This window comes from Scylla paramamosain, chromosome 11 (genome assembly GCF_035594125.1).
Source record: "Scylla paramamosain isolate STU-SP2022 chromosome 11, ASM3559412v1, whole genome shotgun sequence".
NCBI classification, from domain to species: Eukaryota; Metazoa; Arthropoda; class Malacostraca; order Decapoda; family Portunidae; genus Scylla; species Scylla paramamosain.
Genome location: NC_087161.1, coordinates 17391436 through 17408880, shown reverse-complemented (window position 1 = coordinate 17408880; position 17445 = coordinate 17391436). Strand labels below are relative to the sequence as shown.

Genomic DNA, 17445 nt, shown 5'->3' with positions numbered 1-17445 from the left:
ATTAAAGTAATGCACGCAATTGCAATTATGCCCATTTCGTTATCCAGAGATGGTCACATAATTGGTATATGACATATGCCATTCATCAGTAGTGAGGTACGTGGCATTCACCTAGATGACGGCTATATAACGTGACAATGCTGAAACAAGGGCAACCCTGCAACATTTCCGTAAGATACAGGGGGAGGAAGTGAGGTGTGGTGGCCCATCTGGACTGCCCCACGTGAGTTGCCTCGTGCCGCCCCACCGCCGCCGTGACAGGCCCTCGTGCACTACAAATCATAACCAGACCACCTTAATACGGAGTTATCTCACCTCGATCAAACTTTTTCCCATCAGGATCGATGTCCTTCACGTCAAAAATATCTTCGAAAAGGATGCCCGTCATGCCGCAGAGTGTAAACACGCCAGCTCGCAAAGTCCTTCCAAAACATCCGAACTAGAGGCCCGATTCCACTCTGACTGATCTCATCATGTATCTGCGGGAGTTGAACTAGCACTTTTTTTTCATTTAAAAATATATAATTACTCCCTGTAATTTGTTTATTAATATACGGTCTAAATGCTGAAAACTTTCCAGTTTGCATGTTTCAGCATTAGACAGACAGCGGCAGGTATTGAGAGCAGAGCCAAACAAGTATCGGACCGTCGCCATACACAGGCCACAACCACCGAAGGTAATGCAATTATTGGGTCACACTATGAATGCATGTATGCACGATAGTATTCTCTTCGGCACACACATCAGAAGGCATCTGTTTTGTGGGAATAGAAGTTTTTTTATTTATTTATTCTCAGGACGGTCTTGGAAGAGGCCTTCAGGAGGCGTGGCTATGGCCCATCAACTATGACCTGTGACCTGTGATTCGTGACCGATCTTGATCAGGGCATCTGTACTGACTGGGCAGTGTAGGGCAAAACAAATATGCTGTGCCTCTTACCTCGTTATAGACATGGATTTTGAGAGGACATGAGTAGTTTACTTTAGAAATGTCTAACTCAGCTATACTCCGTAGGTAAAAAAAAAAAATAAATAAATAAATAAATAGAATAAAATAAAATAAAATAAAGGTAAATTTATAGTTTAAGCCAATGTCTCCAATCTCTACCCACGGTCCCCCCATCCCTCAAGCAAGCTTGGGGGCCTGTGGGGAACCTAACCTAACCTAACCTAACCTGCCCGCACAGCTTATGGGTACTTATAGAGACTTCCTATTGGTGCAACTCGTGGTGTTAAGTGGTGGTAGCACGTGATTGGCCCGAGGAATTATAGACACAGTGATCCTATCCAGCAGCTACCCACAATTCAAAGCATTAAACAACTGAAGTTCAGGCAACAATACACCATTTATGTTTACCTGTGGACTTAGAAAAAGCGCTGTGCATTCCCAGGCCTGTTGTGGCGTTATTATTAATTTCTGACAAGTAGTGTAATCATTAGAAATGATGTGAATAGTGAGAAGAACAAAATGAGGTAAGTTATTACCACGTAGTGTGTAATGGCTAAAACTATAATAAAACCGAAATAAAATAAAATAAAAACGTGGTTTAGCATACATGTAAACCAAAGGCGCCTCGGTGAATTTTTATTTGGTCAATATTTCTCAATACTCTAAGTAAGAAATATGGGTTATTATCTATATGTTTAATGTTAGGTAATTAGTTGCACTTTGCAAATTTATGAAGAAAATTAAACCAACCATTACAAAATGATATAGGAAAATATTTATCCATATAAATAAAATGTACAAGAAAACTTTTTTTTTTATGCAGGAGGAGCACCACCCAAGGGCAACAAACTTATAAGAAAAAAAGGTTCACTGAGGTGCCAGTCCCCAAAAGCAGTCGTCAAAAATTTAAGGATAAGTGTCTTGAAATCTCTCTCTTGAAAGAGTTCAAGTCATAGGAAGGAGGAAATACAGAAGTAGGAAGGGAATTCCAGAGTTTACCAAAGAAAGGGATGAGTGATTGAGAATACTGGTTAACTCTTGCATTAGAGAGGTGGACAGAGTAGGAGTGAAAGAAAACAAAAGAAAATAGCAGTAGGAGTTAGCAAGAGATGCAACATCACAGTGATGAGAAAGGCTCAAGACAGTTAGAGGAGAGGAGTTGGCAAGATGAAAAGCTTTTTGATTCCACCATGTCTAATAGAGCTGTATGTCTGGAACAGATAAGCTGTATGTCTGGACAGATAAGGCCCTTGTACAGAATTAGCAGCTGCAGGGGTGGAAAAAAAAACTGGCAGAGACAACTCAGAATGCCTAACTTCCTAGAAGCTAATTTTGGCTAGAGATGAGATGTGAAGTTTCCAGTTAAGATTATAAGTAAAGGAAAGACCAAGGATGTTCAATGTAGAAGAGGGGGAGAGTTGAGTGTCATTAAAAAAGAGGGGATGATTATCTGGAAGATTGTGTTGAGTTGATAGATGGAGATATTGAGTTTTTGAGGTATTGAACAATACTAAGTTTGCTCTACCTCAATCAGAAATATTAGAGAGATCAAAGTCAGGTGTTCTGTGGCTTCCCTGTTTGAGTTGTTTACTTCCTGAAGCATTAAACATCAACAAAAAGATGTGGAATAGTGCAGGGTGGTATCATCAGCATAGGAGTGGATAGGACAAGAAATTTGGTTTATAAGATCATTGATAAATAATAGGAAGAGAGTGGGTGACAGGACAGAACCCTGAGGAGCATCATTGTTAATAGATTTAGGAGAAGAACAGTGATCATTTACCACAGCAGCAATAGAATGCTCAGATAGGAAACTTGAGATGAGGTTACAGAGAGGAGGATAGAAGCTGTAGGAGGGTAGTTTGGAAATCAAAGCTTTGTGCTAGACTCTATCAAAAGCTTTTGATATCTTTAAGGCAACAGCAAAAGTTTCACCAAAATCCCTAAAAGAAGATGACCAAGACTCAGTAAGGAAAACCAGAAGATTACCAGTAGAGTGGCCTTAATGGAATCCATACTGGTAATCAGATAGAAGGTTGTGAAGTGGTAGATGTTTAAGAATCTTCCACTGAGGGTAGATTAAAAAAACTAGAGATACAGGAAATTAAAGCAATAGGATAGTAGTTTGAGGTATCGGAGTGGTCACCCATTTTCGGAACAGGCTGAATGTAGGCAAACTTTCAGCTTGAAGGAAAGGTAGATGTTGAGAGGCATAGTTAGAAGAGTTTGACTAGGCAAGCTTTAAGTACAGAGGCATGTTTCAGTCAGAAAATAGATTTTCTTATTGTTTCTAAATGTTTCCCTTCTGGTAAGACAAAACTTACTGCATTTTGAGCCTTTTGTGGTACCTTGGATCGCTCTTATCATCATAAATAATATCCTAATCACTTGTGTCATCGTACCTGCTTGACTCACTAGAAAACTCACTCAAAGTCTCTCATCACTATTGGCCGTAGTATACTGTAAAGTAAATTTTCATTCAGAGTATTATCAGCTTGTGTTACCTCACAAACTTGAAAGTAGTAAAGAGGCAAAGAAACATGAAAAGAACAAAAGTAATAACAAAAATAAAATGAATAAAATGAAGTACTTAAAGAACGGCAACTCTTACATATCCTGTACCCTAGAGGCTTGCACTGGTTGTCATTATTCAGCATTAAAAAGGAGAATTCCAGCAGAACTGTGGTGTAAAAAGGCAGAAAGGCCTTCTTTTATGAATGGTTCATATTCAGAGACATATGTCACAGCCTCAAGAAATCACAAATTTTGAATGAAGCCACGGATGTGGCACATCAGGGTTTGCCGTGAAGCCACACTTGTGGTGTATCAGGGTATGAGAGTTAAGTTTGCCTTTTGAAAATTATTAGAAGCAATAATAAAACTACAGTTTCATATCATACTCCATTTCTTTTTTCTTTAGAGTGAAGAAAATAAACCAATGATATATTTTGATATTTGTCTTAATTTTGTGTATTTTCTAATATTTTTATATAATTTTCTATTTATGTGTCATTTGGGTATTTATAGTTGAAGATAAATGACAAAGTAGTTGGTATGCCCATAGTATAAAAGTTTATAAATTGAAGTTGGGTGATGCAGCATGTTGTGGATATTGCTAGTAGAAGAAGTAGTGAGGACCTTGGCCTTTACAGATCCTGGGAATCCACCACACCATGATGGCCACCCTCCTGCCTCCTCGGAAGAACCCAACACCAACCAAGCTCTCTCGACAGCATCTCTCTCCTCTTCAGATCCTTCTACAGATGGGTTTCCCAAAGCACAGAGCGTAAGTTTTAAACTCACAAAGATCCCATGAGATAATAATGAGTTATGATTCATTCCACTGTGTTTCATTTTTATTCCTCAGTCTAATATGAAATCTTCAGACATGCTGACAGCCTCCTTATATTTGATTTATTTTTAGCAGATCAGACAACTTGAGATTCAAAAAGAAATGCTAAACACAGATGAAGTTAGTGTTGTATGTTACCTACTTGACTATTAATCATGACTGTTCTAAACTAGACAGACTAGACTAGATTTTTAGGTGCAGGTAATATATGTATAAATATCACTGCATGTGATAATTCAACTCATTTACTATAATTTTTGTACAATGAATTTTGAAGATTTTGCAAAGGAATTTTTCAAGATATGTTCTGGGATTTCAAGAAAGTTTTAACTTTTCTGGGAGACTTTTCAGGATCATGTATAGCTTTCCTTCCTCAGAGAAAAAGCTTTGGTAGCCACAGGGCACCGAGGAGTACAGCTGGCCTCAGACTGGCTCCTGGCACACGTCAATGACACCACACTAGACTTGGACCGGCCACGGGAGTATGTTGTGTACTTGTGTCCCACTGGTCCTCTCTATGAACAGATCCAGGCCTTCTGGGATGATTCACTACAGAAGTGTGGCTGGAATGGTGCCCATAACCTGGTGCCTCACATAACACTTTGCTCATTTAAAGTGAGTTTTTGTGTATGGCTACCTGTCCCTTGCCTCCCCCTCCCCCCCCCCCCCCCCCCCTCTCTCTCTCTCTCTCTCTCTCTCTCTCTCTCTCTCTCTCTCTCTCTCTCTCTCTCTCTCTCTCTCTCTCTCTCTCTCTCTCTCTCTCTCTCTCTCTCTCTCTCTCTCTCTCTCTCTCTCTCTCTCTCTCTCTCTCTCTCTCTCTCTCTCTCTCTCTCTCTCTCTCATATAATTGCCATGTATTTTGTCTTTTATGCAGCTTTTTAAAGATGTACATAATTTTGAATTTTAAGAATTATATAAAAAAATATAAACAAAATAAAAGAATACTTTTCCTTCTTCAGTGTGGGGATGAGAACTGTGAACCATTGGTGTCAGTATTGAAGGAGGTGGTGCATAGCCTGCTGCCCTCCTTCCCCTCCAGCCTCACCCTCGACAAATACGTCTCCCCCAATTACATGGGACTCTTCCTCACCGAGCATCAGGAAGACTTAATCAAGAAGCTTGCCATGTCCTTTGTCAAAGAGGCATCACACCTGTGTAAGTATCTGGCTGTTGCTATGACTTTCATCTTTGTTTCTTGTTCTTGTCATATGATTATAACTGCACTTATCATTCTGAGTAAACATACATCTCTGTAAGTGTCTAGAACTTCTGTGAAAACACTGAATGTCATAAATATTGCTCTCACATGTCAATATAGAAAACAAGCAAGGCATAGACTTAGATATAGGCGTAAGGATTAGACTTAAAGAAGGGCACAAGCAATACATAATTGCGAGCTTCTGTCTCGGTGGCCCATCGTGACCGGAAAACTAATTGCTTACGTTTGCCTTTCTTGTTTAACAAAGTTGACGCAGGTTGTTACGACAAACTGGAGGTGATGGCAGTATGTCTGCCCTGGTGTTCAGGAACTACTTTGCCACAAGAATACTGTAAGGAGGTTATGTCCAAAGGGAATGGAGAGTTTACCCTATCATTGTTACTACCTTTTCAGTAGCTTAATTATGCTACTTTATTATTTTTCCTAAGTTCTTCAGCATGGTCTTGCAAGCCTTCCCTTGGTTGCCTAACTTCTCAATTCTTCAAACTATGTGAGCAGAATCAGATTTCCACTGTGTGTTGTAGAAAACATACCCTTGCATGAACCTTCCTTACAGCCATGGATCACATACAGTTCTACTGACCAAGTACAAATTTAGAATTCAAGTATTATATTATGTGATCAGTGTATTTTCTTTCTGTTAATTCAGGACAACCTTCTCTTTGACCAAAAAGTTAACACAAGCTACTCCTATAAAATAGAAAGAAATTGTTATAAAAATTCTCTCCAAAAATTATAAAATGGGGGAAATTTTTCTGAATAACCATAAATAACAATATGCTGTGAGCTACATGCTAAATGTATTACTAACACCTTTATTACTAATGACAGCTTATGTGTATATAGATTTAAGCCTATTTTAAGATTTAAGTGCATATGAACAACATATGCCATCCAGAAGATAATACCAAGCACATAACAGTAATTTCTGCATATATATATATATATATATATATATATATATATATATATATATATATATATATATATATATATATATATATATATATATATATATATATATATATAATTTTTTTCTTTTTTTTTCTTTTTTTTTAGGAAGGACACCAGCCAAGGGCAACAAAAATACAATAAAAAAGGCCTACTGAGATGCCAGTCCCTGAATAGGGTTTGAAGCGGTAGTAAAAAAATTGAAGGATAAGTGTCTTGAAACCTCCCTCTTGAAGGAGTTCAAGTCATAGGAAGCTGGAAATACAGAAACAGGCAGGGAATTCCCGAGTTTACCAGAGAAAGGGATGAATGATTGAGAATACTGGTTAACTCTTGCATTAAAGAGGTGGACAGAATAGAGGTGAGAGAAAGAAGAAAGTCTTGTGCACTGAGGCTATGGGAGGAGGGGAGGCATGCAGTTAGCAAAATCAGAAGAGCAGTTAGCATGAAAATAACAGCAGAAGATATTAAGAGATGCAACATTGAGGCAGTGAGAGAGAGGCTGAAGACATTCAGTTAGAGGAGAGGAGTTGATGAAATGAAAAGCTTTTGATTCCACCTTGTCTAAAAGTGCAGTATAAGAGAACCCCCCTTCCCCCCAAGCCATGTGAAGCATAATCCACACATGGACAGATAAGGCCCTTGTACAAAGTTAGCAGCTGTTGGGGATGAGAAAAACTGTTGGAGACGTCTTAGAACACCTACTTCATAGAAGCGGTTTTAGCAAGAGATGAGATGTGAAGTTTCAGATTTAGATTATAAGAAAAGGATAGATCAAGGATATTCAGTATAGAAGAGGGGAACAGTTGAGTGTCATTGAAGAAGAGGGGATAGGTGTTTGGAAGGTTGTGTCAAGTTGGTAAGTGGAGGAATCGAGTTTTTGAGGCAATGAACAATATCAAGTTTGCTCTGCCCCAATCAGAAAGTTTAGAGAGATCAGAAGTCAGGCGTTCTGTGGCTTCCTTGCATGGACTGTTTGCTTCCTGAAGGGTTGGATGTCTGCAAAAAAACATGGAAAAATGCAGGATGGTATCATCAGTGTGGGAGTGGATAGGACAAGAAGTTTGGTTTAGAAGATCATTGATGAATAATAGGAAGAGAGTGGGTGACGACAAAATCCTGAGGAATACCACTGTTAATAGATTTAGGAGAAGAACAATGATTGTCTACCACAGCAGCAATAGAATGGTCAGAAAGGAAACTTGAGATGAAGTTACAGAGAGAAGGATAGAAGCCATAGGAGGGTAGTTTAGAAATCAAAGCTTTGTGTCAGACTCTATCAAAAGCTTTTGATATGTCTAAGGCAACAGCAAAAGTTTCACCAAAATCTCTAAAAGAGGATGACCAAGACTCACTAAGGAAAGCCAGAAGATCACTAGTAGAGTGGCCTTGATGGAACTCATCAGATAGAAGGTTGTGAAGTGATAGATGTTTAAGAAGCTTCCTGTTGAGGATAGATTCAAAAACCTTAGATAGGCAGGAAATTAAAACAATGGGATGGTAGTTTGAAGGATTAGAATGGTCACCCTTCTTAGGAACAGGGTTCATGTAGGCACACTTCCAGCAAAAAGGAAAGGTAGATGTTGATAGACAGAGTTGAAAGAGTTTGACTAGACAAGGTGCAAGCACAGAGGTGCATTTTCAGAGAACAATAGGAGGGATCCCATCAGGTCCTTAAGCCTTCTGAGGGTTTAGGCCAGCAAGGGCATGGAAAACATCACTGCAAAGAATTTTAATAGGTAGCATGAAATAGAGGATGGAGGAGAGGGGGGAACAAACCCTGAATCATCTAAGGTAGAGTTTTTAGCAAAGGTTTGAGCTAAGAGTTCAGCTTTATAAATAGATGAGACAGCAATGACCATCTGGTTGAAATAAAGGAGGGAAAGAAGAAGCAAAGTTATTGGAGATGTTTTTGGCTAGATGCCAGAAGTCACAAGGGGAGTTAGATCTTGGAAAATTTTGACACTTTCTATTAATGAAGGAGTTTTTGGCTAGTTAGAGAACAGACATGGCATGGTTCCATGCAGAAATATAAAGTGCATGAAATTCTGGTGATGGAACCCTTAAGTACCTTTTGTGGGCCACCTCTCAAACATGTATAGCATGAGAACAGGTTGTGTTAAACCAAGGTTTGGAAGGTTTAGGTCGAGAAAAGAATGAGGAATGTACACCTGCATGCCAGACACTATAACCTCTGTTATGTGCTCAGCACACAGAGACAGGTCTCTGACACAGAAGCAATAGTCATTCCATGGAAAATCAGCAAAATATCTCCTCAGGTCTCCCCAACTAGTAGAGGCAAAACACCAAAGGCACCTCTGCTTAGGGGGATACTGAGGAGAGTTTGGAGTGATAGGGCAATATACAGATATGAGATTGTGTTCATAGGAGCCCAGCAGAGAAGAGAGAGTAACAGCATAAGCAGAAAGATTAGAGGTTAGGAAAAGGTCAAGAATGTTGGATGTATCTCCAAGATTGTCAGGAATATGAGTAGGGTGCTGCACCAATTACTCTAGGTAGTGGAAGATAGCAAAGTTGAAGGCTAGTTTACCAGGATGGTCAGTGAAGGGAGAGGAAAGCCAAAGCTGGTGGTGAATATTGAAGTCTCCAAGAATGGAGATCTCTGCAAAAGAAAAGAGAGTCAGAATGAGTTCCACTTTGGAAGTTAAGCTGTCAAAGAATTTCTTATAGTCAGAGGAGTTAGGAGAGAGGTATACAGCACAGATAAATTTAGTTTGAGAGTGACTCTGTAGTCGTAAGCAAATGGTAGCTACTGTCAGTTGCCTCTGACACCTGTGTTTCATTGAGGAAAAGAAGCTGAGGTTTAGTAGAGGAGAGGTGGTGTTCTACAGACAAAATCAGATCAAAGACTGCAAATGTTGCAGAAGTTAATGAAAAAAAAGTTGAGGGGGAGGGGTGTCAAGACACCTAGGATCGATAACAGAAGAGCAGTTTGACCTGGGGACATTTGTGGTCCCCACCCCAGATGGGGACTCAGGCTGGTGTAGGAGTCACCATGATAATTTTTAATTTTGAGTGAAGGGTGTGTGTGTAATTAGGTGCTTGTAGTTTTGTGTGAAGGAAGAGAATTGTCTTTAGAGGGCAGGCTGTGACTGCCCCCCCTTGTGTTGTGAGACACAAAGGGAAACATTCATTGAGGTCACAGCTGGGTTTAATGATAAGTTCACAGCACCCCCTGTTCCAGTGTTTTAGACCTCACTGGGAGTAATTATTGTTTCAGCAGGTGCCTACTGCCTCCTATTATGCATGTCAACCGTGCAGATTTCCCTGTACATATAGATGATCCAGCTTTCATTCTACCTGCCTGATACATACTACCACATTGACTCTGGTAACGCTGTGTCTCCCACACCCAGACCGGCATGCCTCCACTGACACACACTCACCTCCACCCTCTGTTTGCAGTGTTTTAACCCCCATAGCATACGTATACTACTACTATCTTTATACAAGTCAGTCTGTACAAGAAGACATCCATATAATCACTAAGAGTTTCTCAGTCATACAGCTCTGGTTCATGCCCTAGAGCTAAAAATGAATTAACTGTACTTTTGTGTACAATGAGAGACAGGGAGAGAGGAGACACTGCTTATTTGGCTTCATTGAGATGACATGGATCACAGATTTTATTGATTCCACATCATCTTTCAGAATTTGATGGTATTTTTTTTCAGGATCCTTATGAAAACAATAATAGATAATACATACAAAATTGAGAAGAATATCTCAAATTTCTGTTTTGGTTATTCTTTTTTCTTGTAGTTGTGTAGTCCAGTCTATGATAGCCTTGGGCTGTATCAATATGAGGAAATCACTTTCTTGTTGGGAAGTTGTTGCACTCCTGTATGCCTCTCACAACGGCTGAAGAATACAGGCCAGAGAAAACCTGTGCATCATCTTGTCTCTACTTCTCCAGCTTGGTATTTTATAACCTGCAAAGGAAGACAAACCAAGTACCAAATAAAAATAAGGAAGAGAGGGAGAGAGAAACCTATTGCTGCTTCAGTAAATGTTAAGAATGAAAGAAAGTACATTCTCACATTTGATCAGTAGCATCCTTTGGTAGAATAATGTGGAAGCAGCACATTACCTCCACCTTCTCACTGAAGATGAGGGTCAATCCTTCCAACAGGCAGTCCTGGGGAGGTTGCCAGCAAGGCTCTGCATCTCACCCTGGCATACCAGTTTCCACTGTCACAGTTCCCACGTTTAGAAGCATTAGTGGAGGCAGTGGACCAGAGAGCACCAGTTACTTGGGAGGTGCGGCTTTACTCCAGGGACACTCGCATCCACAACAATGAGGTAAGGATATGCCCCTCAGTACCCCCTCATTTTCATGTTATACAGGGCTGTTTCTGTCCACCAACATGAATTTGACTGGCCTGTTCAAGTATTCTCTCAATATATCAGTCCTGTAAAACAAGGTAAATTATCTAATTTTTAAGGAGCAGTGCTGGGTATCTCTATTCTCATGGCATCATAAATCATTCACTCAGAGAAATAGTTGGAAGGGTACAGAAAAATCATTGCTAAGAAATTATGTAAAATATTACAAACATGCTTTAGAAGCAAGACAATTCACATTATTTATCTATTACCAAAATTGAAAAAGCTTTAAGTGCAAAAAAGGTTCTAGACTTATATTTCCTTTCAGTATATGTACAGTGGAACCTCGGTTCTCAAACTTAATTAACTTCTGAATGCCATTTAAAATCTGAAACGTTAAAAAACCAAAGCTATTTTCCTCATAGGAATCAGTGTAAAATGGATTAATCTGTTCCTGGACACCTGTCCACCCTGTCTTAGCGGCTAATGACAGATGCTTTCACTGGTAAAATGGCCAGTTCACAACATCTCCAGCTCAGAAATTATTTATCCAGAAAGGATGTATTCAGTGAACTTAGTGACACAGAACTCATTAGAAGATACTGTTTTGACTGTGCAGGTATTCTCTTTGTCACTGATCTAGTGAGGGAAGCCCCACATAGTGACACAGAGAGGAGCAACCCACTCACCACCAAAATGAAGATGATCATAACATTTAGACATCTTGCTGCTGGGAAAAGCTAGTGGGAAAATGCAGTTGTGCTGTAGTGATGGCATTGTGGGATCATCAAGAGAGCCACATATGGCTCGGGAGTTGGGATTACTCCTGAGCTAGCCAAGACACTGTTTGTTTACATCGAGGCTCTTCAAAGGGATCACATTTACCTTATTTCAAAGATTAAATTACTATTTTACACAGTGTCTCTCCTCCAAATATATGAAAATGAAAGAAATATTTATATAAACTATAAATTAATAATAAATGGCAGCTTTTGCTTTGTTTTTTAATATTTGAAACCAAGTAACTTTGTTTGAGAACTGAATTACGGTACAGCAAGCAAAGCAATTGTGAGTTCAAAATTTTCTGCAAAAACAATTTGTTCAAAAAGGGAGGTGTTCAGTGACTGAGGTTCCACTGTGTTTGTTTTACAAAATGCAAAATGCACAACACAGCTTTTCATAAATCAAGATTCAGCTGTATGCAGAACCACCTCACAGAAAAACAAATTGGCAGTTCCTGCATCCCTGACCCAATCACTTCCCTTCCCAGGTACACAAGGTCCTCTACTCCCATGTGTCACGAGACCCTGATGAGCTTGAGCTGTTAATTGGGGACTTTGTTTATGTGAAGGGAGACAGCCTGGCCTCTTCCCCTGATGGGTGGGTAGAGGGAACGTCCTGGCTCACTGGCTCCACAGGCTTCCTTCCCATCAACTACATCGAGCGGACAGCGGAATCTGATGCCTGGACCCTTCATAAGTAAGTGATGATGAAGCTTGATGAACAGACTGTTATATCTTGATAAATCATTATTACTCTAAAAATTGATGGTGAATAGTCTTGTTTTGATGTAATCTTGATGGGACAAAATTTTAAAGTACTTTGTGTAATTGTGTTTTCCTGATTGTACCATATATAGAATAAGGTTAAGACGACAAAAGAGGATTACCATCATATGGCTGGCACAGCAGTGTAGGGCAGCTCTAGTAATACTTCCCACTCATCTGGAACCAACACACTGTGCACACACACTATTGCTATGGCTTCCCAATCTTGCTACGTACTTTCCACCCACACCTAAGTTTCTCATCTCAGCCTCAGTTGTCACATCTCTATCTTGCCCCTTCAGAAGCATCTTAGTCTTGGGTTTACTATGGCTTGTCGTTCTGTTCCTCTCCATTTACAAGACGCCCATCACAGCTTCACTTTTCCTTACCTTCTCCCTCTCCAGAAGCATACCGGTGATTGGCACCAGTGGAAGAGAGTGTGTGGAGTCCCTACCTAACCGCCCACCCATCTCCCTCTCATTACTGAACCTCATAGAGAACAGTGAGGGGTCCCGACGCTCCACTGAGGCCCTCTCAGAATCTTCTTCCATGGACCGCCTTCACTCTCGACAGGCTTCCTTAGAGGCCACACAGTCCCCTCTGCTGCACAAACAGGAGGACCTTGATGCCCTCTATGCCAAGGTGAGCGTATTTGGTACCGTCAAATTTCCTAAGCCAGGAAGGATGTGGTTTAAACATACCTCTTGCATTTAATTGTCCTTTGTGTTGTATTTTATTTATGCTGTGCACTTTCTTAAATAATGCAGATAAAGGGATCTCTTATATCAAGCTTCCATTGTGTGTGTGGGTTTTTTTTCTTATGTTCTTGTTATATCTTTACTTGGAAAAGATAGACAAATGAGTAAGAAAAGCATTAAATCCATACTAACTGACAAGATTAATAGTGAAAACTACAAGATGATAAGCCAAAGTTGGTCTGACCTGGTGTCTGTCAGAAAGCATAACCTGCAGTCCCTTCTTGATCTTAGATATTCTCCTCGCTATAATTCTTTAACATGCCAACAGGTCGGCTACTTGGCCAGAAAAACAAATAGAAACCCATTGCATACACCAGCAAAATAGCATTATGACTGTGAAATGAGAAAAGAACATACAGAGTAATTGTTGATTCAACAGATTGGAAAGATTGGCTCAAAATAATGAATGACAGGAGGTTCCACCAAATGCATTGCATCTAAAGGAAATGGAAAGTGAAGTGGCTTTTGTGTGACTGTTGTAAGGACTGATGTGCTTGGAACTATAAGATTAGTGCAAGTAAGCAGTGGTATATTAATGAGTTATGTTCCTTGTGAAACACTCACTAGTAAGAATCCATTCAAGATTTTGAATTTTTTTTACCATTTAATCGATCTCTCAATATATTTTTTAGAACTTTTATAGATGTGAATCCTTTATTCCTGAATCAAGAAAAGTAGAAAATTACTTGATTTGAAACAGTAAATTTATAAACCAAATTTATGTAAATTACAATTTTCCCTCATATGTAAGTGAAGGAACCAATTCTAACCAAGGATGCTTGTTGTGGCCACACTGGCAGGTCAAGAAGCCAAAGAAGGAAGGGCCATTGTACCAATTTCCCATCAAGGGTCCACGTAAGGTGATTGTGGTGCGTCATGGAGAGAGAGTTGATTTTACCTTTGGGGACTGGATACGCTTCTGTTTTGATGAAGCAGGTGGGTGCAGTGTTCCTCCTTATTTATTGTGATGCCAAAATACCAAGCAGTCAGTCACTCTCTCATGTTCCTCGTCATGTGTAATAATCTTTTTCTGAGTTGTATTTTTTCTACGACAAAAATACCAGAACTGCTAGAAGAGTCACCAGAAATGCTAAAAATCACCAGTACTGCTAAGACCATCAAAATTGTAAAAATATATACACCAGGTATTCAGTACATGCAAGCTCGAAATATGTGAATTCTTTCACATGCAACTAACCTAAATGTGCCAAGTATTCTCAGTATGTGAGAAAAATTCCCTATTATGCAAGTAGTGGCGACTGCTTGGTGAGGTAGGGTGGCCAACTTGCAGTAGAGGGCGGTGGGTGCAAATGTTTTCCCACACTTTCCTCACACCCCACACAGGCCACATGCACATCAGTCTCACATTCACCTCAGTTATGAGAAGATCCATTTGTTCTGCGGTGTTTGGAACAACCATTTTGTGCTTCTGTAGTGTTTTTTTTTTTTTTTTTTTTTTTTTTTTTTTTTTGTGATCACATGATTTTTTTTTTTTCAGTGTTTTTTCACATTATATTTTACAATTTATATTTATTAATATGTTTTACTGTTGCTATATTGCTTTATTTTTTTGTGAAATTGTACCAGAATAAATATTTAGAGGGTTCAAAAATGGGTTGTGTAACATAACCTCCCTGAAATTAATGGGATTATATATTCAATATATGTGAATTTTCATTATGCGAGCTTTTCACAGAATGTAACCCTTGCATATAACAAATACCTGGTGTAAACAAAAATATATAATCAGATACAAGTTAAGAAATTACAGCATATAGGAAAATACAAATATGCTTTTTCTTTAGTTTTTCCATCATCCTTTCCCTGGTTCCACTTCCCTTATCTTTACATTCCCTTCACTTCACCTCTTCCAGCCAGTAACAGTATCTTTGCTGATCCATCTCCCTTTTGTTGTTACTTTACCACTTCACTTGTCAGCCATTCACCTTGGCTTCTTCCAGCATCCTTTCCTTTCCATTGCCCCTCATTATTACTTTACCACCTTCAATCTGTATTTATCTGCCACTGATCTCCACCAATATCTGTGCAGACCACTACCAGCGTCGGGACCTCAACATGCCAGAATCCTTACCTGAGCGTGCTGGGGCACCCCACAGCTTCTACAAGGACTGCCCACTCACTCATGTGGGACTGCTACAAGCCACCCTCGTGGGTCGTGCCATGCATGCCAGCGGTATTGAGGTGCACCATGTCTTCTGCTCACCGTCCCTTCGTTGCGTCCAGACTTGCACTAATATTCTCCAAGGTGAGTAATGGGAGGAGGACCAGTGGAAAGACTGAAGACCTGAAAACAATATGTGGAGGAAGGCATGAGAAGAACAGACATTAGGGAAGAAATCATGAAAAATGTGGGAGACTTATTTGCTATCCAAGCTCATAAGGAAAATTGAGGACATTAATTGAAAAGATGATGATGACAGAAGGTTATGGGTGTTTTAGAGGAAGGAAGTGTAAATGAATGCAGGAAGAAGATGGAGTTTGCGGTTGCTATGAAGTAAGGGAAGTAAGGGTAAATAAGGTAATCTAGTAGTATTTGTCTCCATGGGATAGGAAAAGTGGTTTGTAGAAATGTGCTTGTGCATATGAATGAGGACTTTCTTCATTGTGAGAAGGGACAGAGATGGTAGTGAGAGGTGCAAAGGAGAGTGAATGTGGATGTAAAACAAGCTGGAAGGTAGTGAAGATATCATGCAGGAAGTACTGTGATCATTAAGTTACACCCATGCATATTCTATTCCAGGCATGCAAGAGGTAAGTACACACCAAATAACTCTTTCCATTCACATCATTCTTGTCTTTGCTGGCAGGTTTAGGAATAGCAGAACACATGCCAATCAATATCGAGCCAGGTCTGTTTGAGTGGCTGGCCTGGTACCATGATGGGATGCCTGTCTGGATGACCCTGGACGAACTCTCTACTGCCGGGTTCAACCTCAATCATTCTTATGACCCTCTCATCTGCCGGGAGGAACTCAAGGACACCCATGAGAGCTGTGAGCAATATTATGGGCGTAATGCTTACGTCACACAGAGTATTATCAACACCACACAGGCACAAGGTGTGTGTTTGTGTGTAAAGGGAAGGATATGCACTTAGTTATAAATGTGATTTGAGTCAAGTTTCTGTTCTCCTATCTCCATATCAGTTTATATCTAAGTCTTAAATTTGTGGATGTTCCTTCTTGCTAGTGTTATCTCTCTCTCTCTCTCTCTCTCTCTCTCTCTCTCTCTCTCTCTCTCTCTCTCTCTCTCTCTCTCTCTCTCTCTCTCTCTCTCTCTCTCTCTCTCTCTCTCTCTCTCTCTCTCTCTCTCTCTCTCTCTCTCTCTCTCTCTCTCTCTCTCTCTCTCTCTCTCTCTCTCTCTCTCTCTCTCTCTCTCTCTCTCTCTCTCTCTCTCTCTCTCTCTCTCTCTCTCTCTCTCTCTCTCTCTCTCTCTCTCTCTCTCTCTCTCTGATGCAGTAATTCCTGACATATGCTTCTCTCCCTGTGTTGTGCAGGAGGAACTGTGTTATTGGTGGGACATGCTGCCACTCTTGACACCTGCACAAGACAGCTGGTGGGGGGAGCACCAAGATCTGCCCATGAAATGAGTTCCATAATCAAGAAGGTGAGATTAAAATAGTTGTGGGGAGGCAAAGGGTTATTTGTAGATAAGATGAGGAAGAGGTGGTGGGTTAGTTACAATTTCTACAAGTTGAGTGCATTGGTTATACAAACTTTTCTTTTTTGTATGTGTTAATTACAACCTAAAGTAGATTTTTTTTTCCTCTCATCTCTTTTTGTGGTCTTATGTTTTTCTCTGGTGCTTGAAAATATTTCACACTATCACTCTACTCTTACTTCAAATTCTTGGCAAAGAAAAGAAACTTCTCAACATGTCCTGTAGTTTATTTTCAAGAGGTATCTGCTTTTCCTCTTGTTTAGAGAATTAATAAAGATCCCCAAAAGCCAGACCTTATGGGAGGCAGAGTGTAACTAAGAACTTGGCCCAACAGGTTCCCTATGGCTGCACTGCTCTGATGGGGGAAGATGATGTGGGGCATTGGAAGCTGCTTTCCCCCCGCGTCTTACCTGTAACATACTCTGGGATCATGGTGTATGATTGGAGAGTCCTCTTGTAAAGGAAATCTATCATTTGCCTAAATTTCAGAAAGATGTGTGTATTCCTCCAAAGCTGAGGGAGTTTATCAAATTGGACACCTTCCTTGTCTTTTTTTTTTCCTCTCCCTATCTGCCAGGGGTGCTTTGCTGAACAGACTCATATTGCTGAGAATGAGTGATGTTATGTCCTCTCATGGCCA

At 40.0% G+C, this 17445-nt stretch overlaps 1 protein-coding gene across 6 annotated transcripts in view; it reads left to right on the top strand.

Moving 5' to 3' along the window:
* Nucleotides 1-541: 541 nt before the first annotated feature.
* The window catches only part of LOC135105003 (ecdysteroid-phosphate phosphatase-like), a 28464-nt gene continuing 11560 nt past the window's right edge, over nt 542-17445 (top strand). For 2 of the 6 annotated variants that reach the window (XM_064012882.1, XM_064012884.1), the window contains exons 1-12: nt 542-677; nt 4103-4236; nt 4680-4917; nt 5262-5457; nt 5769-5852; nt 10626-10795; nt 12090-12298; nt 12771-13008; nt 13925-14060; nt 15175-15390; nt 15953-16204; nt 16642-16751. In XM_064012882.1, the coding sequence (XP_063868952.1) occupies nt 4124-4236; nt 4680-4917; nt 5262-5457; nt 5769-5852; nt 10626-10795; nt 12090-12298; nt 12771-13008; nt 13925-14060; nt 15175-15390; nt 15953-16204; nt 16642-16751 (1962 nt within the window). In that variant the 5' untranslated portion in view covers nt 542-677; nt 4103-4123. Of the gene's footprint in view, nt 678-1773; nt 1826-4102; nt 4237-4679; nt 4918-5261; nt 5458-5768; nt 5853-10625; nt 10796-12089; nt 12299-12770; nt 13009-13924; nt 14061-15174; nt 15391-15952; nt 16205-16641; nt 16752-17139; nt 17443-17445 lie in introns of those variants that run through there. The other 4 variants (XM_064012885.1, XM_064012883.1, XR_010270665.1 and 1 more) reach the window with 4 other exon arrangements.